General features: G+C 39.5%; 1 protein-coding gene across 1 annotated transcript in view; it reads left to right on the top strand.

Annotated features, from left to right (window-relative positions):
- Positions 1 to 25,681, top strand: part of PUDP (pseudouridine 5'-phosphatase) — a 79,032-nt gene that overhangs the window by 20,121 nt on the left and 33,230 nt on the right. Inside the window, exons 2-3 of the mRNA XM_061627072.1 lie at positions 5,599 to 5,817; positions 19,378 to 19,607. Of these exons, the coding sequence (XP_061483056.1) occupies positions 5,599 to 5,817; positions 19,378 to 19,607 (449 nt within the window). The remainder of the gene's footprint in view (positions 1 to 5,598; positions 5,818 to 19,377; positions 19,608 to 25,681) is intronic.

Genomic DNA, 25,681 nt, shown 5'->3' with positions numbered 1-25,681 from the left:
TTAATTTTTTAAAGGCCATACTAGACTGTTATCTCATTCCAATGTAGGATTTATAACTATTTAACTTGCTAGCCACATCAGTTCCAGTGTTCACTGCAGCAGTTAAGCAGATGCATAAGCAGAGTAATGCTAGTGTGTCAGACTTCTGAACAAATGGCACATGGTGTTGCCTCTGTCTGTGAAATCTTAAACTTGTAGATTTTTGTTTGCTGTGTTGGGATGAAACAGTAATTGAACCATAAAAGAATGATACATAAGTTGGTTTGCAATAACTATTTATTGTCCTCACTATAAATGTGGTTGTTGTTACGTGCCTTCAGGTCGATTATGACTTATGGCGACCCTATGAATCGGCTACCTCCAGTAGCATCTGTCATGAACCACCCTGTTCAGATCTTGTAAGTTCAGGTTTGTGGCTTCCTTTATGGAATCAATCCATCTCTTGTTTGGTCTTCCTCTTTTTCTACTCCCTTCTGTTATTCCCAGCATTATTGTCTTTTCTAGTGAATCATGTCTTCTTGTTATGTCCAAAGAATGATAGCCTCAGTTTCATTATTTTAGCTTCTAGTGATAGTTCTGGTTTAATTTGTTCTAACACTCAATTATTTGTCTTTTTGCTGTCCATGGTATCCGTAAAGCTCTCCTCCAACAACACATTTCAAATGAATGGATTTTTCTCTTATCAGCTTTTTTCATTGTCCAACTTTCACATCCATACACAAAAATCGGGAATATTATGGTCTGAATGAGCCTGACTTTAGTGTTCAGTGATACATCTTTGCATTTGAGGACCTTTTCTAGTTCTCCCATAGCTGCCCTCCCCAGTCCTAGCCTTCTTCTGATTTCTTGACTATTGTCTCCATTTTGGTTAATGACTGCGCCGAGGTATTGATTATCCTTGACAAGTTCCATGTCCTCATTGTCAACTTTAAAGCTACATAAATCTTCTGTTGTCATTACTTTAGACTTTTTGACGTTCAGCTGTAGTCCTGCGTTTGTGGTTTCCTCTTTAACTTTCATCAGCATTCGTTTCAAATCATTACTGCTTTCTGCTAGTAGTATGGTATCATCTGTGTATCTTAAATTATTAATATTTCTCCCTCCAATTTTCACACCTCCATCTTGGTCCAGTCCCACTTTCTGTATGATATGTTCTGTGTATAGATTAAACAAATAGCAAAAATGAGCAAAATAATAAGTTTTTTTGATCACGGTGTCTACAGTAGCAGGAGTGGCTAACCTTTATTAAAGAGGGCGATTTGCATCCCCATCACGGTCCTGGTTCCTGCTTACCTCAGCACAGTGTCTTTTTTTTTCTTTTGCAATGTCAGGGGAATCTGGGGGACACAGAAAAAAATTCTTGGGGCTGGATTAGGTCCCCAAACTCTGGGTTAGCCACCCAGATATAGAGTATACAAGGCTTCATTTAATTGCATATTCAGTAGCATAAATGTTAATTCTAACCCATCGCATTTAAAACACAACCATAACCTAATGTTTACATTATATCTTGAACAATTTTCAGGTGATATGAAAGTGTTGCAGAGTTCTGATGTGACTGAAAATATGCCTGAGCGAGATAAAGCATCTTGCTGTCTTCTTCCACTTGCAGATTTTCCTTTTGGTCTTGCATGTATCTGCTGTTGTACTCATTATTGAACTTTTTCAGGTTGGCTTTTCATAATACAAGTGGCCCTTTGTGGGGATGCAGGGGAGGGGAAATTGTTTTATCCTACTTTCCTCCTCCCAAAATTCCTGACTTTATTCAGCCTTCAAATATGAGCTTATCAATTTAAATTTGTGGTACTTAGGAATATAGGAAGCTGCCTTATACTGGGTCAGGCCATTGATCCATCTAGCTCAGTATTGTCTACAGTGAGTGGCAGCAGCTATCCAGGGTTTCAGGTAGGAATCTCTTCCAGCCCTGCCTGCAGATACTGGGGATTGAATCTGGAACCTTCTGTTTGCTACAGCCCTTCCCCAAAGGGGAATAGGCTTAAGGGTTTAAGTCAAAAGTTGGACCTTCATGAAACTAGAATTATGGCTATAGTTTTCCAATTCCCCTTCCCATGAGGGGTCAGTAAGAAAAAATAGGGTGGTCCTCATTCTGTCTCTTAAAGGACCTCAGTATAACAAAGCTGCTTGGTTGGAAGATTCTTAGATTCACAAGCTTGCATAGCCAAAGAACATTGTACGAGGTAAAACACATTCAGTGGAATTGTTTCCATTGAAACTACCGGGTTTATGCTTTATGTTAACGTTTATCTATAAGAAGAAAAATTGCCTCTAGCATCTCTGTTTGAGTCTTTTGGTGACAGCAGTTGGGGACAATAGTACGCTATTCTAACTGGTGATACTATTGAGCTCTTGTAATAGTGAATTCTATTCTTAATAATTCAAGAAACAAACCAGAAGTAATTATTTTTTCTTGACTCTGGGAATGAACACATTTACACTAACTAGCAATCAACACTATATGTGTACAGTAACACTATTTATAGTATGTACTTACGCTTTTTAAAGTAATATTGCAGGGTAAAACTTGCTTGTAGCAGCTAAAGCCTAAAAGAATGGAGTGCCTGCTCCCCATTAGGAAGTTATTGATACTAATGTTAATGAAAAAACTTAATTTCAAATCATAACTTAGGTAAATTAGTGGCAATTCTTAGTTGCTAGCAATCATATTAACTTTTTCCTTCAAGAAATGATTTATCAAACATTTTGCACTACAATATGGAGAGCATGCACCTAGCTTTTAATACAGCAGTTGGGGAAGTTTGACACATTTTTCAAAAGTTGTTGATTTTTTTGTATTTGCTTTTAAAATTAACCTGCAAAAAAAGAAACTTGCACATGAGCTTCATCATATAGAATTCAGGTTCTAGAAGGGCTGACCTTTAAAGCCTTGTGGGCTCAGAACCACTATAACTAAAGGGCTCCCTTTCCCCATATAAACCTGCATAGATCATGAGATTATTATCTGATGGCTTTCTCTGTGTACCACCTCCAAGGGAGGGGCCAGAGGGTGGCAATGAAAGAATGTGTAGTACCTCATTTATGGAATGCTCTCCCCATGGAGGCCCACCTGCCAATAAACTTGTCATTGTTTCAGCACCAAGTAGGCATTTTTGTTTTGCCAGGCATTTAGGCAGAGCCAGTGATACGATATTGTATTGTTAAATTTGTTTTTAAGATCTTTGTGATTTTATCATTGTATTTCCTTTTTCTTGGTTGTAAATTCCTTTGGGATTTTTTAAATGTGAAGTGATATATAAGTGTAGAATAAACCAAACACAACCATTTGCTGTTAGATTAATCCAATGGTGCATAATAAAAAGTAAATCATGAGTATATTATAGTGAAAAGCAAGCATTTTTGCAGTGCTTTTCATTTATTTCTACTGCTTCATTGAGTTTTTATCTGGGTCACTTTTAGTGTGTTTCTGTTTTTGGCCAACAACAAAATACTAGAAGAGACTAATTGCAGCGCATAGCCGGGAAATGAACAGGCAAGACAAGATGAAGTATGGGTAAATCAAGGGCCACGTTTATTGAATAAAGCCAATTACATGCTTGATTGCATGGTAGATGATCTGCAGAGCCAGTGTGGAACGTATCTCACCCCAATTGGGCGAGGGCACCCTTCCATGGGAAAAGGGGGGTGAGCCAAGCCCAAGCCCTTCTTCTGGGCCCCATCCCCAGGGAGAATGGTTAGGGAGGCCTTCCTGATCCACCCCCCCTCAGGGCCGCATAACCTCTGAATGGGTGGTACAGGTTAACCCCAAAGGTGAGCCTTATCCTGCCAACCGGCCGCACAACCTGGAAGGCAGACCTCAGAACCCACCAATCACCTTAAAGGGTGCCTAAGGGTGGTCACCTAACCCTACCTTGTTAAATTCTGCCCTAATCCGCTTAACGTGACCAAATAACCTATTTACAGCTTAACTAACAGGGCAGGTGACAAATCAGCCAAATCAAATTAAGCCAAATCAAATTAAGCAAATCAGCCAAATTAGGAGAACAGTACAGGGTAGGCAAAAAACTTGCCAGCAAACGAAGGCTGGCGAGCTAAAAATTCCTACCCGGCCCCAAAGCAACCAGTTAAACTTGTACTGCCCTAAAGGGAGGGTGGGTGGGTGTCGCATGAGGCCGAAAAGAGGTCTTCCCCAGCATGGCTGCAAAGGCCCACCCTCGCCAGAGCCTTTTGCACTGACGATGGTGGGAATTATGCTAAATTACAACATCTTTCCCCTCACCCGTTAAAGTTCTGGAATAGAGTACTATAGATTACAAACATTAAATGTGAAATAACTTAATATGAAATGTGGTACTCAACCACTTAAGTATTTTTAAAGTATTAGTTATCTTCCTTTCCTCCTTCATAGTATCACATGGAAAGCTGTACAGGTGAAATGTTGTTTTTAACTTTAATGATGGTGTAGGTCAGGGCCCTTCAGATGTTGTTGTATTGCAACTCCTATCAAGCCCAGCCAGCTCTTGTGGTTGTGTAATATACATACAGTGTACAAGGATCACCATGTGAAACAAAATACTGCAGGGATTCCCCTGCTGCTGTTATGCTCTTGTGTATACATAATAAAACAATATCAGGCAATGGAAAATGTGTCCTTTTGTTTCTTACCAGCCACCACACTCACATTATTAGTTACTTTTTTAATGAGTGCAATCTGCCATATTTTATTACACCATGCTTTGAGAGTCGCTCCCTGTTAAGTTTTTCCAAAATCAGGCCACTACTAAACATGTGCCTATCAGCAAATAACAAATCAATTATTTAAATAATACATTCACATTTTCCTCATGAAAAAGATTTAAAAGGACTAGTTCAGAGGCTTGTCTTAGTTTCTGACCCGTTATCTTGCCTATGGATAACTTTATCACATGACCACTACATGTGTTAATAAGATCTGATTTCCCCACATCCCCTCCAACATCTGTTACAATTTTATGAGCACTTATTTTTAATTGGAAAGGCCCTATAAATGGGCTGAAGAAATGTTTTCTTTGTATATATTTATACTATTCATTTTATCCTATGGAATATTAAAAATCTGTGTATGTATACTTTATAATTGAATGTTTTACCTTAATTCTGTTCTTCTCAAGTTGTAATTGGTTATGTGTTCATGAAACACACAAATTGTGTTTGCATTTTAACAAATTTGTAGGGCAGTACAATATCTCAGAGAGGAGGTCAGGCCTCCTACTCCCCTGGTGCATTCACTATAGCTGCCCAATTTCCCTGCTTTTTAAAGTTTGATAGAAGTATCTGTTGGCTATAGGTACATCCTTAAATCGAAAGGTTTTTTTGTCTGTTAGTAAATTTATATCCTGTTGCCATATATTTAGTTTTAAAGGTTATATGGCATCCTGAATTGGGTGGCCTGACTGTGACCTAAAGCCAGAGGTTTTTAGTTTTGCCTGTCAGAAAAGGCTTAGAGGATGCTCAAGATGAATTTTTTGTTAAGTATATAAGATCCTATTGCGTTGTCTTGTCCTTTATTTTATTTTGGCCAGTAGGGGCCAAATGATATAGGATTCTGACCACTAATATTCTGTTCTTTTCTTTCCTCCTCAGATACTGAACGTCTTTATACTATTGTGTTCCAAGAAATCTGTGATCGCTTTGGAAAGACCTATACCTGGGATGTAAAATCCTTAGCAATGGGTAAAAAAACAATGGAGGGATTAGAGCTCATGCGAAATGCCCTGGACCTTCCGATAACCATAGAAGAACTACTGCACGAAAGTAAAATTAAGCAAGAAAAGTTATTCCCCACAGCTGCATTGATGCCAGGTTGTATTCATTCAAATTTGTGCTTATCCAATCAAATCTTGCTGTTTAAATTTGAACAGTTCCATTCACAAAATACTTTCCTCTTGTGCCCAGTTGTTTTCCCATCACCTTGGAAGTTTGAAGAAAATTGTTATTATTTTTTAAATGAGGTGTCTACCAAGAATAGAAGAATAAATATGAGGCACTTTTCAGCAAGCCCATCTGTTGTCTTCTGCATATAGGAGAGAGAACATGTGATATTGTTCTGCTTGACAGCTCTGAATCTGTAAGTGGTTAGTTGCCATGTGTTCTTAGGCTATTGTTAGTTATTTTCACAGGCCTCTCTGCAAATCCTGTCACCTCTTGTGAGTGTCCCAACCCATTTCACTCTGCAGGCCATGGATGCCCAGGTAAACATTCCTCTTTAATCTGTCCTCTGCAGATTAAAGGAAACCGTGTGTGGGCTTGTGTATATAGATTTTTCACTGTCAGGGATGATCATCCTACCAAGTCCTCTGGCACGTGCGTTGGGCAAGGGGCTTGTTCTTTTTGTCTTGTAAAATTTCTGTCCACCCTTCCTACCAAAGGAGTTCAGGGCAGCAAACAACAAAGCAGCATAACAATGCAATTAAAAATAAATAATTAACATCTAACAACAGTCACAGCTGTTGATAATTTCAATATCACCGGGAAGAGTGTCTTTCAGAAATCAAATGCCTCGGGGAACAGCAATGTTTTAACATTTCTCCTGGATGTTAATTATGAGGAAGACAGGTGCATCTCACCAAGCAGGTCATTCCACAAATGGGGAACCACCACTACGATGGATCAGTGCTAACCTGGCAACACCCAGCAGTGACGCAATCAACTTTTCATTGGGTTTTGCAGTAGGAGCAATGGGGACTTGCATCAGTTCTGCTTGAAAGCTCAGCACAAACTGAGAGAAAAGTCCTTCAGAGAAGGAAGGTGTATTTTCTCCCTCTTTGTGCTGGCCATTACAGATGATAAAGTGGCATAGGTTTCCTCCTTCCTTTTCTGCCTTCTGCAAAAGTTCATCACAATGTGGGAGATCACACCTGTCCTCACCCAAGTTCTCTGCTTATGCCGGAAGATTTGAAAGAGGGGTTAGTAGTGCCTGCAAATAATGCCTGTCTAGTCAGCCATACCAAACTTTCTATACCTGTCCTGCCCAGAGTGTGAGGCACGAGTCGAAGTCGAGGGTGAAAGCATCTCTTGTTTTATTAGGGTGATTGAAACATCAAAGGCAGCACGCCTCATTAACTCGCCTAAACTAACTCACTGCAATCCCCTATCTAAGCTCCTAGCATACTCTGCAGCAGATGAAGAAAGTTGACTAAGTATCCCGGTCGGGGGGAGGCAAGCTTAAATAGGGAAGGTCTTCACTCGTAATCTCTCACTCCTTCGAGGAACCTCCCTCTGACCGGCACGCTTCTCGCGACGACTGGCACGGGGTGAAAGAGAGTGCACCTCCGACGGCTCATCTGACAATACCGACTAGATAGGTGCAGGCTGGAGGTCAGGAGGTGGGCAAGCATTTGAAGTGTCAAGAGGGGGATCCAGGGGGGTTGGAATTGGCACGCGCCAGAGATTTCTCTAACGGTTCTGTTGACGCGTCTTCTTCAGCAGGAGGACTGTCCGTGGGAACTGGCAAAGTGTCAAGCACACTCCTTCCCCCAGTGTCCTCGAAAGTCTCAAATTCCTCTGGCTCTGCCCCTTGCTCTAGCTGAGGGGGCTGAAGCTCCTCCAGCCCCCCTCCTTGATTACCCTGAGAGACCTGGGGCTCGATAATACCTCTGTATCCACTACAGGGATAAAATCAACCCATCGCCAATACATACTGTGCCCACCCACCCCTGCGCCATGGAGAAGAAGGAGACGGGAAAGGAGGGTGTTTTCCAGGCAGAATGATAGAGCAGAGGCCATGACAGCAGTCTCCCCAAACAGGGTCAGGTTGCAGAGAAGGAAGACGAGTTAGCCACCACATGGGGCATGTGACAGGCTGCAGGATGGAATGGGAGAAAAATCTGACTCAGAAAGTAAGCAGATTATTTGCCCATTGGAGCTTGTTGTTTGCCCTGCAGGAATGGCGCCTTTTCCTCTTTCTTCTTTGTAGTCTGGCCCTGCTGGGGAGACTGTTGCTGTGGCCTCAACTCTTCTGCTTTGCCCAAAGGGGTGCTCCTTTCCTGCCTTCTCCATGGTGCGGGGATGGGCAGGCACAGGATGGATCTGCAGTGGCAGGCAGATTCTGTCCCTAATCCACACCATACATTTGGAAGAGGTTGAATAGTTATACTAAGCAAAACAACTATTGATATTTTATAAAAAGTGATTGATATATTAAATGCATGAATGCCCATATATTCACTAATAGGCAAAACAAAGATGTGGTTTAAGTATGTACCTGTAGCTAACAGGTGTTTCTGTCAAACTTTAAAAAGCAGGGAAATTGGACAGCTATAGTGAATGTACCAGGTAGGTGTTGCCACTATTCGCCATATGCTCAGAGGCACATGTTAGCAAATTCTTCCAGGCTACACAGGAAAGTGGATTGGACTGTGAAAGACCAACCCAAATTATGTTTGCAGTTTTAGAAATTTGTAGAACGGTACAGTATCTCAGAGAGGATATTGCTCCCGTGGTGCATTCACTATAGCTGCCCAATTTACCTGCTTTTTAAAGTTTGATAGAAATATCTATTGACTATAGGTATGTTCTTAAACTGACCTTTTTTTCTTTTTTTGCGTATTAGTGAATTTCTCTGCTTTTTAATCCGAGAGGCATGGAATTGGATCCTCTGCAAGCTTTCTGAGAAGGGACTGAACATTAGCTTGCTTATTGAGTCCAATGGGATTTATTCAGTGCAGTCATACTTAGGATAGGTGAAATGGATCACAAGGGAAGGGGAGGGCTGGAGTGGGAATGGGGAGGGGGAAGGGGAGGGGAGGGAAAGGTTCAATGGTATTGACTCGTGTGCAATCATGATTAGCATAGGTGAAACTGACCTGGGGAAGGGGGAAAGGCAGGTAGGGGAAGGAGTGAAGGGAAGGGTAGGGGTAGGGAGAAGTGGGGGGGAGATTGGGGGGGAGGGTACTCAGCAAAGGGAAAACCCCTTTCCTTTCCAAAAAGAAAACTTTGTTAACAGTTACATTATTTTTCAGGATTACCCCCATCTTTTTATTCTACAGCAGACACATGTAGTCTTCCACCCAAATTTAAACCAAAGCTGTCCCTGGCCACATCCACATCAGACATTTATTTGACTTTAAATAGTCATGGATTCCCTCAAAAATTCCTGTTCAGGAAAGTTCAGTTTATGAAGAGTGCTGAGAGGTGCTAGGAGATGCCCTATTTCCTTCACGGAGCTATAATCCCCAGAATTTTCTAGGAAGAGGGGCTGACTGTTAAACTACTCTGGCTACTGGAGCTCTGTCAGGGGAATAGGAATCTCCTAACAACTCTCAGCACCCTTCCCAGGATTCTTTGGGGGAAGCCATGACTGTTTAAAGTGGAATAAATGTCTGGTGCGGGTATGGCCTCCTGATTAGCCAAGCCAAACAGTTGTTAGTCTGGCTTTTAGAACACTGGCAGTTGGTTCTTACTAAGCATGCCTGTGCTATCATAAACTCCAATGTTAATTTTCCTAAATTAATTAAAAATCAGCCATGCATTTTTTAACTTGTAAACTGTAGAAGATGAAGGTCAGAGAATGGGGCAAGGTCAATAACAGGATTACATATACTCTGTGAACATGGCTGATTTTTAATTAATTTCAATGAATTATGAGACCACTGACAGAAAAAGTCCAACAGGAGTCTGGATTATTTTACTCATGTTTCAGACTTTAAAGTCTGGATTCTCTCTGAGTATTTTGTCTATTGCCATGAAATCTTACATGGTTATTAAACATGTATTTCTGAGTTCAGGAATATACGTTTTATAATACTCTTGAGGCTGTATAATTAAATATAGAGAAAGCTGATGGGGGGGCATTTGTTTTATCTTGGTTACACATTTTCCAGCCCATGGAAATAGCTGTAGTTTCACCTTCACTTAGATGAAGTGCAGCTAAGCAGGGCATTTTTTAAAGAATTGTTACTGGGTGTTCATGTTTTTCATTGAAATTACTTATTCATTTATTTATTGCATTTTCATCCCACCCTTCCTCCCTGAAGGAGCCCAGAGCAGCAAACTCTAAACACAAGTTAAAAACAAAATATCTTTAAAGCATCTTAGAAATAAAACATCTTATAAAGATCTTTTTTTAAAAAAAACTTTAAAAAATCTTAAAAAGCAATTCCGACACAGACTGGGATAAGGTATTGGCCATTGAAGCCTCTCTACCATATACAAACCCTGACATTTGGACTGAGGTGAAAGTGGTTCAAACTAAATCAACAACAATGTGTTGTAAACTGCTTTGATGTTTTTAACAAAATAGCGGTATACAAATCTTTTTATAAATAAACAAACGAACAGAGAGTGAATAAAGCCTTGTAAATGCATTTACACAAATTACAAGCCTAGCAAAATTCTTACTATCCTGCCCATCCACCAGTAAATACATGAATTAAAAAAGTAAGTTAATATTAAAAACTGCTGCTTTTGATCCATGGCCTGCTGTAGTGGAAAAATCCATCAAAAAACATAACACAGATGCAGAGAACCTGACATCGCAGGAAGAAAGATTTTATTAAGAAGTTTTTCGGTAAGACTGGTGGTTTATAATAATCCTAAGAATTATTGTGTAATGTGCCCCTATGTTCTACTGTTTCTATTCAATTTCACTAAAATTTCTTGCCTCTAGTCAGTGTTTCAGTGGCTTTTACTCTGAATTTGTGCTCTTGGTTCATTAATTAAATATTTAAATATTTCTATTTGTGTCCACAAGGTGTCCAGAAGCTAGGACTTGTTATCTATTTGGACACACAATAATTACTTTAAAATGCTTTGCAATACACACACAAAAACATTCACATAAGCCATATAGCCTAAAAAGCATTCAAAAAACAAAAACATTCAAAAAAAAGCTGCTAATGAAAATATTCTTTTAAAAAAAGTTGCAAATAAAAACATTCTCCTGTCCAGTGATATCTGGTTGCCAGATCAATCTCCTTCAGCCACAGAATGTCTAGGTAAACAGGAATGTTTTTGAATTCCTCCTAAAAGTCATTAATGTTGGAGATAGATGTACCTCACTGGGGAGGGCATTCCACAAATTGACCCCTACACACAGATAATTAACTCTTGTGACATCCACAAGTCCTTCTTTGTTACAGCAGAAGCAGGAAATCGGAAACGGGGGCCAGTTCGGCTTCTTAATTCAGTGTTTCTTGTGCAAAATTTCTGTTAGCCCCATGGTTGATTTGTGCCACAATCTGAATGGCAGTGCTGGTGCTAATCTTTGCCTTCACTTAATGAATCATGCTTAATAAAGTAATGCTGACACTTTTTGAATGTGCAAAAAAGCCACTAGACAGTCTTCCCATTCTTCATTTTTTAATGGAAATTTGTGATCTGAGAGAAAAAACCACTGAGTAAAATTAACAGATTTTCTGGAATGATTGTGGAAGGCCATTACATATTCCATACAGTTTTAAGTTGATTTTACCTTGGGGATGGGAAATCAATACACAACTCAGCATCTACTGGGATGCTCCTGTCCAGAATGATAGAAACCGGTGGGAACAAGCTTGAACAGAAGTAATTGTTCATAAAGTAGTGGTTGGTTGAAATACAGGGCGTAGCAGGGTTCTATACCGTAAAACTACCACCATTGTTTTCTGCTACTTGTTTTTATTCCTCTTTTTACTTCCTAAGCTAAAAAGCATTATAATATAGTTGCTATTCATTGAATTTTCCATAGGGAATATTGCCTTATTTCATACTGCTTATTGAAATGTGAGTAATTTGCGAAATATATGTATTAATAATTTTCTACAAACTACTTTGTGCTATTTTGGCATACATTTAATAGTGGTTCTCTGTTTCCAGCCTGTATTTCCGGTGATTCACATATAAATTGTTATTTTTGATATCTATCCTTATCCTTATCCTTTTAAAAACAGAAATAATTACATTCTTGTTGAAAATCCATCACTGGTACATCTGTTGCATTTAAAAAAAAATATTTTTTTTAACTTTTATATTATAGCGGTGTCTAAATCCCTGGGAGCTATTGGACCACCAAGATATAGTTTTTAATCATCTGTCTTAAGTACCAGAAAATGTCTAAGTGTCTCTTACACTATCTTGTCTACATTGCTAATTTGTCTGATAGGAAATGCCAATATATATTGTAATTAAATCTAATTGGTCAAGAAGTAAGGATAAGATGGATATTATTTTTTGTATATGGATTTTATATCGATAAACATGGTGGCCTCTACAGAAAGTGACATGCTGTTGCAGCACCTTATTAATATCTACTTCTGAAGTGGTAAAACTGTACTCCACAGGCAGTTGTTATGTGATTAAATATACCCCCCCACGCATACACATAGAGATGGTGTAGTAGCAGATTCAGAAGTGCAGGGTCTCTGGGTCTCTTCATGAGAGTCACAGCCACAGTCCCTTTTCCACTTCCTCATCTCTCTTGCTCTCTGTGTTGTCTCCCAGGCCCCACTCCACTACAACAGATGTCCCTAGGAGCCAATCAGCGTGAAAGTGAAGGCTTTGCTAATTACTGGGAAGAGTCTTCTCAGTGGCTATCTCACCTCCTTTCACTCTGACTGTCTTGCACATAGGGACTTGGCTGGGACCCTGCTCTGAAAACAGTAAAGGGTCTATGATCATCACCACCCCAACCCCTGATGACTATAGCCCTGCACAGACATCTTAGTTTTCCAGGGATACAATACCCTGGAAGTTTAAAGCCACAAAAACATGTCTTTTTTATCCACGGTATCATAGAAATAGGGAATTTCCAGGGGAAATCAAAATGACAGCAGTAACTAACTCCAACTCCCAGGGATGTGGAACGGAAGCCTCTGACAGGATTCACCATTAGCAATAGGTCCTGACAGCTACCACGGTATGCCAGATGGTGATGCTGGGACTGATGCCATGTAAACTTAAGTTACTGTCTAGTAAAATATGGTGCTAGGGCTTTTTTAAAAAAAATATGTTAAAGCTGTGGATACCTTTAAAGACAGTGCAGGCTTGCTGTTTGTTGGTGTAATTGAATTACGAAAAGCTAGAGATTTGAATTGAATTGAATTACGAAAAGCTAGAGATTGAGTGTGTTTAACTAGCAGAAGCTTCTTTGCTTTGGAGATGTATGTTTTCTCCACTTCTGGTTCTCTAACTTAAAAAAAAAATAGCTCCAACTCAAAGTCAATGTCATGGTGAATATGCCTATGAGCAAAGTTTCATAATGATATTTCAAGCAGGCAGTTTGCTGTAATTGTTACATGCTGAACAATAGGAAAATTAAGCAGCAAATGTTCATGCTGCAGTAACAGGATTTTTCAGTCACCTAGTGGGCTGCATGACTGTTACGCTCCACGAGAAGGTGTAAATATGGTATAAAAATGGGAAAAGATGTGTAAACTAGTATTGTTAATTCCTTAAAATAGATCTTCCAGACTAAGGCCTTAAAGCAAACTTTAGGCTTACAGGTTCTCCTTTGTTTTTCATTAAACTCTGAGATCCATAAACCAGAGCATTTTGCAAAAGATATACCCTTAGTATTCGAGAATGACGAACCCAGGAATTTGTTTTGAGTACCGGAACTGAGTGCACCTCACAATCTTTCTACACAAAAATCCACTGCTGGTTGTCCCAAAACTTTCTTCATTTCAGCAGTATAATTTACACTGGGGTGGGGGAAGAGGAAATTAGTTGTTGCTGTTGTTAAATAATTGAAATCAAATGCCCTTTCTGATCTACTGCAAACCACCAGAGGTCCACTAGTAGATCCACATCTACCTTCTGCCCTCCCCCGCCTTACAAGACTCATTCATTCAATAATGTATACCTTCTTTTCTTTATAAAATAAACTCAAAGCAACCATAGCACATAAAACATAATAAGGAGCACTTTAAATTACTGAAATAAATTCCATATATTAAAACCATAAACTCTGTGTGTGGGGAGAGGGAGGAAGGTTGCTCAGAACCAGCAAAATGGCATATCTTCCCAATACCAGGTTTTTCTCTTGACTCAGCTGGATCTGTACTATAGGGATAGTGGAAACAAAGAGTGGGAAACACTTTTCAGTCTAAGGGCTACATTCCTTCAGGGTGCTGCATACCAGTGAGCATGATTAGAGGTGAAAGTGGGTGGAGCAATAGCTACGACTCTTACCTTTATGATGATGATGATATACTGCCTTCAAGTCGATCCCGACCTATGGCGACCCTATGAACAGGGTTTTCATGGTAAGCGGTATTCAGAGGGAGTTTACCATTGCCTTCCTCTCAGGTTGAGAGGCAGTGACTGGCCCAAGGTCACCCAGTGAGCTTCATGGGAATCCCTGGTCTCCCAGGTCGTACTCCAACACTCTAAACACTATGCCACACTACAGGAGGCTATATTCCAGCCTCCTGTAAAGGATGCCATACATATGGGGACTCTCACATACTCCTCCATCCTCCAAGCAAGCAAGGAGCATTATCACAGTTCAAGAACACATTCTGGTAGGCCAAAACACTCTAGGATGGTATGGAGCAGGGTCAGTGAAAGTATAGTCTGAGGAGATGGGCTGTGGCCTGGGAAAAGTCCCAAGGGCCTGGACGGCCACATTTATGACCCCTCCCCCCAGGCCTAAGATGGCCACCCCTGGTATAGATAGTCTGGGATGTGGTGTTAGTTTCAAAGCTGCTTCCATTCATTTCCCAAACAGACCAAATATGAGCAAGCTATTCTCCAAGATAATGTTGATCAAGATTAATTACAATGGATTGTTAAGTAGGTTTTTTAAAAAAGTTTTTAAAAAACAGTTTTTACATTGTTTTTACAATGAAATCTAAATGAAACACTGACAAGTTTTAAGACAAATTTAGTTAAAGCCAGGTTTTTTTTTTAAGTGAACGAAATTAAATCTCACTTGGGGGGGTAGTCAAGTGTTGTAAGCATAATGCAATGGTGACACATTTTATTTATTATTTTGGGTTTTCTTCTTGACCCACAAACTGGCAAATCATCAGAGGAACTGATGCCATCTTGTAACTCACCAGGGACATTTACTGAGCGCACCTGAATGATACTGTTTTGTGCCATGTAACTAAATGAGGTCTGTAATATAATCAGGTTGGATTGTTTGGGAGTACTGAGCAAACAAGGCAGCTACTGATGGTTGATCTCAAGTTCTGTCCAATAACTATAAGCCATTTCTAGAAAGTCCTTGGAACTTATGTGAAAACTAAGCAAAATTGCTTAGTGCTCCAGGATCTGCACAAAAATCCACTAATTTCAGAATGCCAATGGCCCCAACTTGTCTTTATGCAGATATATTTGTAGTGCAAAAGACATCTGGGCTGTATGATCAAAGGTTTTGGATTATGTTCCTAGGTAGAATTCTGGATGTATTTAGTTGCACACCAATATGTTATAATTGCTACAGGAGCTAATTAGTATACATGCTTGATCGGGAAATTATATTGTGAGAAACTCATTTATATAAGTCAAAAGGGTTTAAATCAGTGGTTTCCAAACATTTTCCCCATGGACCACTTAATGATTTTTCTGCCTGTTGTATCAACTGTAATATGCAATGCTAGATGCCTTTGACTGTGTAGATCATGAAAAACTATGGAATGCTTTAAAATATATGGGGGTGCCACAGCATCTGATTGTCCTGATGCGCAACTTATACTCTGGACAAGAGGCTACTGTAAGGACAGAATATGGAGAAACCGATTGGTTCCCCATCGGAAAGGGTGTGAGACAGGGTTGTATTTTATCACCCTATTTGTTTAATCTATACGCAGAACATATCATACAGAAAGCAGGATTGAACCAAGATGAAGGAGGTGTGAAAGCTGGGGGGAGAAATATCAGTAATTTAAGATATGCAGCCAATACCATACTCTTAGCAGAAAGCAGTAATGATTTGAAACGAATGCTGATGAAAGTTAAAGAGGAAAGCACAAAAGCAGGATTACAGCTGGACATCAAAAAGACAAGTAATGACAACAGAAGATTTATGTAACTTTAAAGTTGACAACGAGGACATTGAACTTGTCAAGGATTATCAATACCTTGGCACAGTCACTAACCAAAATGGAGACAATAGTCAGGAAATCAGAAGAAGGCTAGGACTGGGGAGGGCAGCTGTGAGAGAACTAGAAAAGGTCCTCAAATGCAATGATGTATCACTGAACACCAAAGTCAGGATCATTCAGACCATGGTATTTCTGATCTCTATGTATGGATGTGAAAGTTGGACAGTGAAAAATGCAGATAAGAGAAAAATTAACTCATTTGAAATGTGGTGCTGGAGGAGAGCTTTGCGGATACCATGGACTGTGAAAAAGACAAATAATTTGGTGTTAGAACAAATTAAACCAGAACTGTCACTCGAAGCTAAAATGATGAAACAGAGATTATCATACTTTGGACACATCATGAGAAGACATGATTCACTAGAAAAGACAATAATGCTGGGGAAAACAGCAGGGAATAGAAAAAGAGGAAGGCCAAACAAGAGATGGATTGATTCCATAAAGGAAGCCACAGACCTGAACTTACAAGATCTGCACAGGGTGGTTCATGACAGATGCTCTTGGAGGTCGCTGATTCATAGGGTCACCATAAGTCGTAATCGATTTGAAGGCACATAACAACAACAGATGCTGTATGACTTTTATTGCTTTTATTTCTTATATATTATATTTTATTGTATTGCAATTTGAATTCCGTAGTATTCCATAGAACTCAAATGATCATACAGTAATAGAATAAATAAAACAAGCAATAAAAATACAATTAAAAATCAATATGAATATTCATTGTGATGGATATGCCATCTCTTATATTCAACCACAAATCCACAGACAAGCCAACAACTACCTGAAGGAAGCACACAGAACGCTGGTGGTGCAAGGACCACAGTTTGATTTAAATCATTTTACCTTGGTATTAATCAATCATATGTTATCCCCAGCAGCTTTACAGGGTACCTAGGTATTTGAAAGTTCCTTTTAAAAAAAGGAGACAAGAAGTGGCTCCCCTTAGGAGAGGTTTCAGCATTTGAGCTTTTTTAGTTTAGAGTTTAGTTTAGAGAAAAGGAGGTCAGAGGTGGCATGATAGAAGTGTATAAAATTATGTATGGCATGGATAGAGAAAATCTTTTCTCCCTCGTAACACTAGAACTCATGGACATGAAGTTGAATGTTAGAAGATTCAGGACAGACAAAGGAAAGTACTTCTTCACACAGCACATAGTTAAACTATGGAACCCGCTCCCAAAGAGGCAGTGTTGGCCACCAACTTGGATGGATTTAAATGAGGATTAGACAAATTCCTGGAGGAAAAGGCTATCAGTGGCTACTAGCCATGATGGCTTTACTCTGCCTCCGTAGGCAGTGGTAGTATGGTTCCAAATGCCAGTTGCTGGAAACCACAGGTCTTGCTTGCGGGTTTCCATGGGCAACTAGTTGGCCACTTTGAGAACAGGATTCTGGGCTAGATAGGCCATTGGCTTGATCCAGCAGGCTCTTCTTATATTATGTTCTTATGTTAAGAAAAAAGGTGGAGGAAACAAAATATTTAAATAAATCCTAAGTGATGTGCAGACGGTTTCATTTTTCATGTGTGTACCCCGAGGCTTCCTGCTGTAATGCCTTTCCCCTTTCCCCTGGGTTTGCAAAGTCCCAGTTGCAAAACTGGTAAACATTGCCTAACTTTACCTATTTGAATAAAAGTGATAAAACTTTTCAGAAGTAACAGTTGGTAAGTATAGAAGAGATAGTTTAATGATCTTTCTAAGGTGTCAGTGTGCTAATTATGGCTTGTAGCAGGTGGAGGATGCCTCCTGACATTCTTTTTTAAAAACAAAAGGAACCAGGCTTTTCTACTATCCAGACATGTAACTGGATTTAAAGTGCTACTACTGTTTTTGGAGGGGCCCAGAAAACATGTGTAGCACAAAACTAAATCACAAAGGCAGGTCCAGTTGCCACAAAAACCTTAATAATACTAACTTTTGTGCATGCTTTACAGTGTAATCTTATACATGTCAATTCAAAAGAAGACCCATTGAATTCAGTGGGACTTAGTCTTAGGTAGGTGTGTATAAGATTATATCTATAATATCGGAGGATAAATGACAAACACATTATGGAAATCAAAATACGTAAATAAGGAAATCATTCTCATCAAAATAATTACTGCTACTTGAAAGAGGAAAAGCACCAAGGGGGAAAATAAAGCCAAAAGAAAAGTTTAATTTGTGTTGTTTTATGTATTTTTCAAAACTCAAATAGAAAATGCTAAATTGTTCCTTTTTTGAAGGCTTCTATAGTCCCATGAGAAATATTTCTATCCTGTCAGGGTTCTATGTATATGTCTGTGTTCAGAGTTCTAAATTTAACGTGTGTGATTAATTAGTTTAAAGTTCTTGGGGTTTAAACTTGGTCCTTTCAGCTTACTTAGCATTCACTCTCTACTTTCTATTTGCTATTTATTTGCCAGCAATCCATGTTTACAGCAGTTAATCCTATTCTATGGATGTCTTTGATTATCATCCTACTTTTGTGTGTTAATGTGCACTTCATGGTTTCTATACACTTGCAGGGATTTTGTTTCCTTTTTTTACTTTCGTGTTTCAGATCAGCCTTTCCCAACCTTGGGACCATTAGCCATGCTGGCTGGAGATGATGGGAGTTGTGGTCCAACAACATCAGGGACCCAAAGGTTGGGAAAGGTTGTTTCAGACTGAAAACTATTTTTGTAATTTGTTTTTTTCATATGTTCTGTCACATATTTTTTTTAAAAAAAGTTCAGATTCAGTTCATTTGTATTATGGCTTTCAACTTAGTAAACAAAGCAAGGCTGCAGCTTGTGGGCTGAAGATCACATCTGAACCAAGTATCCTATTGCCTCAAGGGTCCTGGGAGGCATTTCTCGCACCAATTTGTGGATTGCCAGTCTGCCAAACTCCTCTGTTTGTGGAGACAGAATCTCCACAAACAGACTCGCCTTAGATGGGGTAAGCATTGGCTGGTGGGTTAAGAAAGCCCACTCCCAACAAGGACCGCTAGGGCAACTGGATCCTTCCTGTGGAGTGGGCATTTTCCCACCATTAGCAGATCAGGGAACTGCAGACTTTTTTTAATGCTTATGCAAGTCTACAGAGATGGAGATTCTCTGGAATTGTATAGTGGTAAAATCATGGGCAATGGGGAGTGGGTGCCAGTGAGGATGTAACAGCAGTGAGTGTGGCCACACTCACACCTCACACAAGGAAAGAACACCTCAATAGGGCTATTATCTACTATTGATAGTTGGAAAGAAATCTAACTAAATCAAGTTCTTGAGGAACAACACCTGTAAATCTACCTCTTCTGTTTTTTTCTCAGACAAGTGTATTTTAACTGGATCATATATTTTTGTTCACAGGAGTTGAAAAACTAATCCACCATTTACATCAACACAACATACCGATAGCTGTTGCCACTAGCTCATCTCGGGTGACATTTGAAATGAAAACAAGTCAACACACAGACTTCTTTAATTTGTTTCATCATATTGTGTTGGGAGATGACCCTGAAGTGAAGGATGGCAAGCCACAGCCTGATGTGTTTTTAGTCTGTGCAAAGAGATTTAACCCTCCTCCACCTCCAGAAAAGGTAGGAATGATCATAGTAATAGAAGCAGCAGTGTAAATAATCCCAGGCCATGTTTTGGTCTTCATTTGTTGTATAATACGGTAGGTTCTAGAAAAGATTTGTTTGCAATTTAAAGACAAGCAATAGGAGAATATTGGCAAGAATCCTATTTTTTCATTCCATGGTTTTTAATGCAAATGTATATTGATTTGCTGTTGTACGCTACAAAGGACCAGGACTATTTTAACTACATCCATTATGTTTATAAATCTGAATACGAACTGCTTAGAAACTGATTGAATTTCTCTCCTGTAACATTTAAGATACTCCATACGAATGCAAGTGATCATTTTAAATATTTGGAATAGGGTGTTATATAACTTTTCGTGACATACGTCAGCATTTCCCGACCTTTGGGTCCCCAGATATTGTTGGACTACAAACAACTCCCATCAATCTAGCCAGCATGGCCAGTGGTCAGAAATGATGGGAATTGTAGTCCAGCAGATATCTGGGATCCAAAGGTTGGGAAAGACTGACTGACTTGTTTTGTGTGCTGAATTTGAAATCATTATTTCTGTATGAAACAGAGTAAAGACATTTTCCTTCGGAGACCATCAGTAAAGAAGCAAAATACTAAATTTGGTTTTTAAATGGACAACAATTTTATTAATTATAACTTTTTAAACAATTTGTGACTGATTGACTGCTAGGTACTAAACGACTGCCCTACAATGTGGTCCGTCTTTCCAGGAAACTGGCAAAATATAATCCTGATGCACTGCAAGGAAGAAGCAATTGTCCGACTCAGCAGTTAGTGGAGCAACAAGCTGCATTTTCATATGCTCCCTCATAATGCTTACCTTGTTCATATTCAGCAGAAATCTGTAAAATATGTCTCCATTCCCATTTTACAGAAACAAATTGAGGCATTTAGGCTTAAACTACATGGAAAGCAGAGTTCTGTGAGTCTCTGCCCAAACCCAAAGCAACTTGGGCATCAGAGGAGCTTTTTAACCATTTTGTGCTCTGTCATTTTTCAGCTCAAAACTTCCCCCCTCAAGCTGTTTTTTCACATGTAGGGGATTGATATGAGTGCCTTATGTCTTTTCTGCTTGCAGGAGAAAAGTAACTTAGGGGTTTTGAGTTCCCCTAATGCAAAATGCCTGTGGCCAATTTGGGGCCATTTCCCCTTTCCCAATAATTACTCAAAGCTTTTTGTAAGTTATGTTTGTACCTGGCATTGACTTGTGTTTTCAAGTTTGCATTTCACATCATCATCCTCATTAGTGAAAAGAGTGAGAAGGAAACTGGCAGGCAAAATGGCTGCTGATGAGCATTACAAGCTGAGGTAAAAATTACAAGAGGTTGGAATTAGCTTGTAATAGTCAGTGTTTGTTTATACACTGCATTATTCGCCAGTTTATTTGTAAAAAGCTGTTTACAGAAAATAAACAGTCTAAATACAATGAAGCAATAACAATATATAATAAGAAATTCAATATTGCTTCTACATGAACAATTCAGCGATTAGCAATTGATATTTTATTTATTTATTTATTAAACTTGTATACTGCCCCATAGCCGAAGCTCTCTGGGCAGTTTACAATAACTAAAAACAAATACAATTTAAAATACATCTTTTAAAAACAATTTAAAACACAATTTAAAAATTTAAAACAATATATAACACATGCTAAAATGCCTGGGAGAAGAGGAAACTCTTGACCTGGTGTCGAAAAGATAACAGTGTTGGCGCCAGGTGCACCTCGTCAGGAAGATAATTCCATAATTTGCGGGCCACCACTGAGAAGGCCCTCTCCCTTGTTGCCAGACTCCCAGCTTCCCTCGGAGTAGGCACCCGGAGGAGGGCCTTTGATCTTGAACGTAGTGTACGGGTGGGTTCGTATCGGGAGAGGCGTTTCATCAGGTATTGTGGTCCCAAGCCGTGTAAGCCTCTATAGGTCAATACCAGCACCTTGAATCGAGCTCGGAAACATAAAGGCAGCCAGTGAAAGCGGGCCAGAATCGGTTTTATATGTTCGGACCGTCTGGTCCCTGTTAGCAATCCGGCCGCTGCATTTTGCACAAGCTGCAGTTTCCGAACCATCTTCAAAGGCAGCCCCACGTAGAGTGCATTGCAGTAATCTAATTTAGAGGTTACCAGAGCATGGACAACTGAAGCCAGGTTATCCCTGTCCAGATAGGGACGTAGTTGGGCCACCAACTGAAGCTGGTAGAAGGCACTCCATGCTACTGAGGCTACCTGAGCCTCAAGTGACAGAGATGATTCTAGAGAACCCCCAAGCTACGAACCTGCTCCTTCAGGGGGAGTGCAACCCCATCCAGGACAGGTTGGACATCCACCATCCGGTCAGAATAACCACCCACTAGCAGCATCTCAGTCTTGTCTGGATTGAGCCTCAGTTTATTAGCCCTCATCCAGTCCATTGTCGCAGCCAGGAACTGGTTCAGTACATTGATATGTAAGATATCAAAAGAAAATTAAGAGAACTTAAAGATTATCAGTGTCAATTAATGATATCCCAAAGTAGCCGCAAAGCTGGTAACACTGGTAGCTAGCAGCACTCCCCATCAAATTTTATACCTAGACTAAATTGATCAGAAAACCCTTCAGTTGTTTTGGCAGTCTCTCTCTCTGCCCTCGAGGAGTTCTTCTGTCAGCAGTTCCCTTGTGAACCATTCTAGGGCAGGAGCGTGGGAATGGCAGGTAGCAGTAGCCACCCTCTGGTGGCTTATCGGGTACCTTATTTCCATATTGGTATACTTTGCTTCCCATTTCCCCCACTCCCTTGATCCCCCCAATTTTTCTTTTATTTGTAAAGGATCTAAACTGACTCAGGGAGCATTTGAAATGCCTTTCAATTATAAGACTTTCAGCTACCAAGTTTCTCCATCCCCAGATGGTCTGCTTTTTATTTATATCATTGGAGGGGCAATGAAATGTGGCAAGTATTGAAAAGTGATTTAACTATTAAGTGTTCCAGGCGTCTTTCTCGCCTTTTTTATGGTTTATATGTGGATTGGCCTAAGATTATTTATATGTCCATAATAAGTCAAATATTGTTAAAGGGGAAGTCTGGTCAATGTTGCTAGTGTTGCTATTCCCCGGGTGCTGCTGGTGATGTAAGGAAAGAGTTGTAATTTGCTTATATTCTTTGGGGCGCCCCTGTTTATGTTTGAGGAGAAAAAAAGAATGTGCTTGCACTTGTCTCGATAATATATCAAGCAGCTGGTAAGGGATTTGATAAAATATGAGGCAGAATGCTTTGTAGCCCTCTTTCCCTCTACGTGATGTGGGTGTGAAAGCACACAGTGATTGGTAGAAAGATTATATTCAGATTAGCAGGTCACTAGATATATGCTACTAATTATTTTAGGGAGCTCATTGTAGGTATTATCGCATACTATACTGAGGAAGCGGGGCAGGAAAGCAAATCTTTTTTTATGGTAAACTACATACCGTGTTACCTTTTTACTCTTTCATGACCTTTAGCATTTTTGGCATTACCAGCAGAACAATCATTGGACAGTTTGGTTTAATTTACATGAATTCCTTCATTCACTGTTTTGAGATGTATTCTTGGTTGTGGCAAGCAATAAATGAATCCTCTTCTTAAAAAGATTCATCATATTGATCTTCTCTCTTCAGTTGACATTGCCATTTTAATTGCCCCAGTGCTTGTCATAACTGCAGCTTCACAGGTTTAGAACGAAGAGCTACTGAAACAAGAAACTGCTCTGTTAGCATTATTTTTATTGTTCTGCAATTTAATATTTTAGAGAGGTTTGCAGGAAACTTTGAAAGACCAAATGTATTTGTTGCTATAGCCTTTATTTGTAAGACCTCAAAAATTAGCAAAATATTGAAAAAACTTGCTTTTTAAACTAGTCTGATATTTGGGTTTCCTTATTTCCCTCTCACTTTACTTGCCTGCAGTTTATGATGTGCCAAGAATGTATTTACTATTATTGTTCTGTATTAATATCTCTCAGTTGGCAACAAAGTTACATACACAGTATAGTTTATCAACACTAACCAATTATTTATTGCGTAAAGAGGGCAAAGTATCTTATATCAATGCAGTAGACAGTGGCCATGAATTTAGTGCAAGTATAAGGGGATTGTTAACTACAATTTGTAAATCACTTTTTGAAGGCGTATGAGTTCTAGGTTTCAATTTTATGAAACCTAGCAGACTAGGAAAATCTCTCTCTCACACTCACTCACTCACTTACTCACACACACACACACCGTAATGTTTTTCATAACTGAATTTTTGTTGTTGGAATAATAATGTCTAAATGGCCTAGATTTTCCTAGTCCCAATTTGTTTCAAAATAATATCCGATCCATCAAGACTTTCCTCTTAATACTAACGTCTATGAATAAGATTTGGACAGGAAGACCACAAGAAAGGTGTTCTTGGTGGCTGGCCTACTACTGAATCCTGTAGGCTGACCAAAATCCAAGCTGAAACACCATTCTAAAACCTGCTTGTTTGGCCAGGGTTAAGTCAGGGGAAAAATTAAACTTTATTCAGCTTTGTTTACAGTATGCAGGTGTTATAAATGAGTTATAAATCTAAATAAATTATAGCACAATCCTAACCATGTCTGTGCAGACACAAATCTTAGTGAATTCAGTGGGGCTTCTTTCCAGGTAACTGAGATTAGGATTGCAGCCTAAATCACCAACACTGAGCTTTACTCAGCACCAAAATATGTTCTGGTTGCATTGGTATCCATAGTGTAGCTTGTGCATTTGTATGTTGATAGGTGCACAGGTACAGGTATTTACTGTCCAAAAGATTTGGACAAGTCCCCAATCAATAATTGAAGTGGGGCAACTTCAGACAGATTTGGATCTTGTCTGAGCTGACGTGGGATCACTTCAACGTGTCTGAACTAAACTGGCGACCTCCACAGCATTTGGATGGTTAAAATAATGCTGCAGACAGTGAGTCTAGAAAAACTGAAACATTTCAGTTTACATAATAAGGAAAACACTAGAGTTAGGGGAAGGAATGCCTTTTCTAGCTTCTAATTGGAGGAAACAATTTTATCTGGGCTCTCTGACCGCAGAACTTTGGGAAAGAGATGTTGAAGTAATGTATCACCTTGTTATTGTCTATCTTTTGCTCTTTGCTAGTTCTGCTTGCTTGGAAATTGCTGGACATTCAAGTCTCCTGCCTTGGTGCCACACAGTCATATATCCACTCAAGTCAAATCAGCTTTGCAATTAGTTTCTGTGATTCTTGGTGCCAATTGGGCACAACATACACCTGAAGTTGTTGCTGCTGTTCTTGTTGTTATTCATAACTCCCTAGTCCCTGCCCCCATTCTTCTGAAATTTTACAGATTGTTTTCCAAGGGGCATCTTCACAATGTATGCCATTTTCATAATTGTTCCCAACAAAACCACAGTGAGGACAGTAAATCCCTCTTAGTCTTCCCTTCCCAAATCAACTTTATAGATGCCTTCAAAAACCCTGGACCTATTTGTCTGTAAATTGTTACACTTCTTGTCTAGGAATCTCTCTCATACGTGCTATTTTCATACAAATTGCCCTTAAAACAATAGGAGAAATTAAATGAATCCTTTTCAAACCATTCCCAGCTGTAGAGTTTGCCCTTGCAGACAAGTCATTCCAGCTATGCTTCTGACTTGTGGTAGAATTCGTCCAAGGAGAAGACTCTATCATGTCTGCCAAGTTCAAAAATTTGCCCCCCAAAATTATATATAGTTTCCTTTTAATAATAATAATCACAGTTCTCCAGTTTAAATTTGGATTAAATTTAAAATCGCTAAAAACTGCACCTATTTGTAATTGGGCAGGTGTTATCCACTCAGGAGAGCTAATATGCCTGAAAATTTCATCCAATTCTATCAGAAAAAAAAATGATAGCTACTTTTTCATTTCCCCGTAATAGTGAATGGGGAGGTAGTAAGCCTTGCTTTTCCAAATTGGGATTCAGATCCTGAGCCAAGTTGTGTGCCTTCCAAAGTGCTTTGGAGAGATCCCTCATCAGCTTCAATAACTTCAGAGCAGCCCCACTTCGATTCTTGATTT

The sequence above is a fragment of the Rhineura floridana genome, chromosome 5 (assembly GCF_030035675.1).
Source record: "Rhineura floridana isolate rRhiFlo1 chromosome 5, rRhiFlo1.hap2, whole genome shotgun sequence".
Lineage (NCBI taxonomy): Eukaryota > Metazoa > Chordata > Lepidosauria > Squamata > Rhineuridae > Rhineura > Rhineura floridana.
Note: the sequence above shows the minus strand (reverse complement) of the source record. Positions and strands in the feature narration are given on the sequence as shown.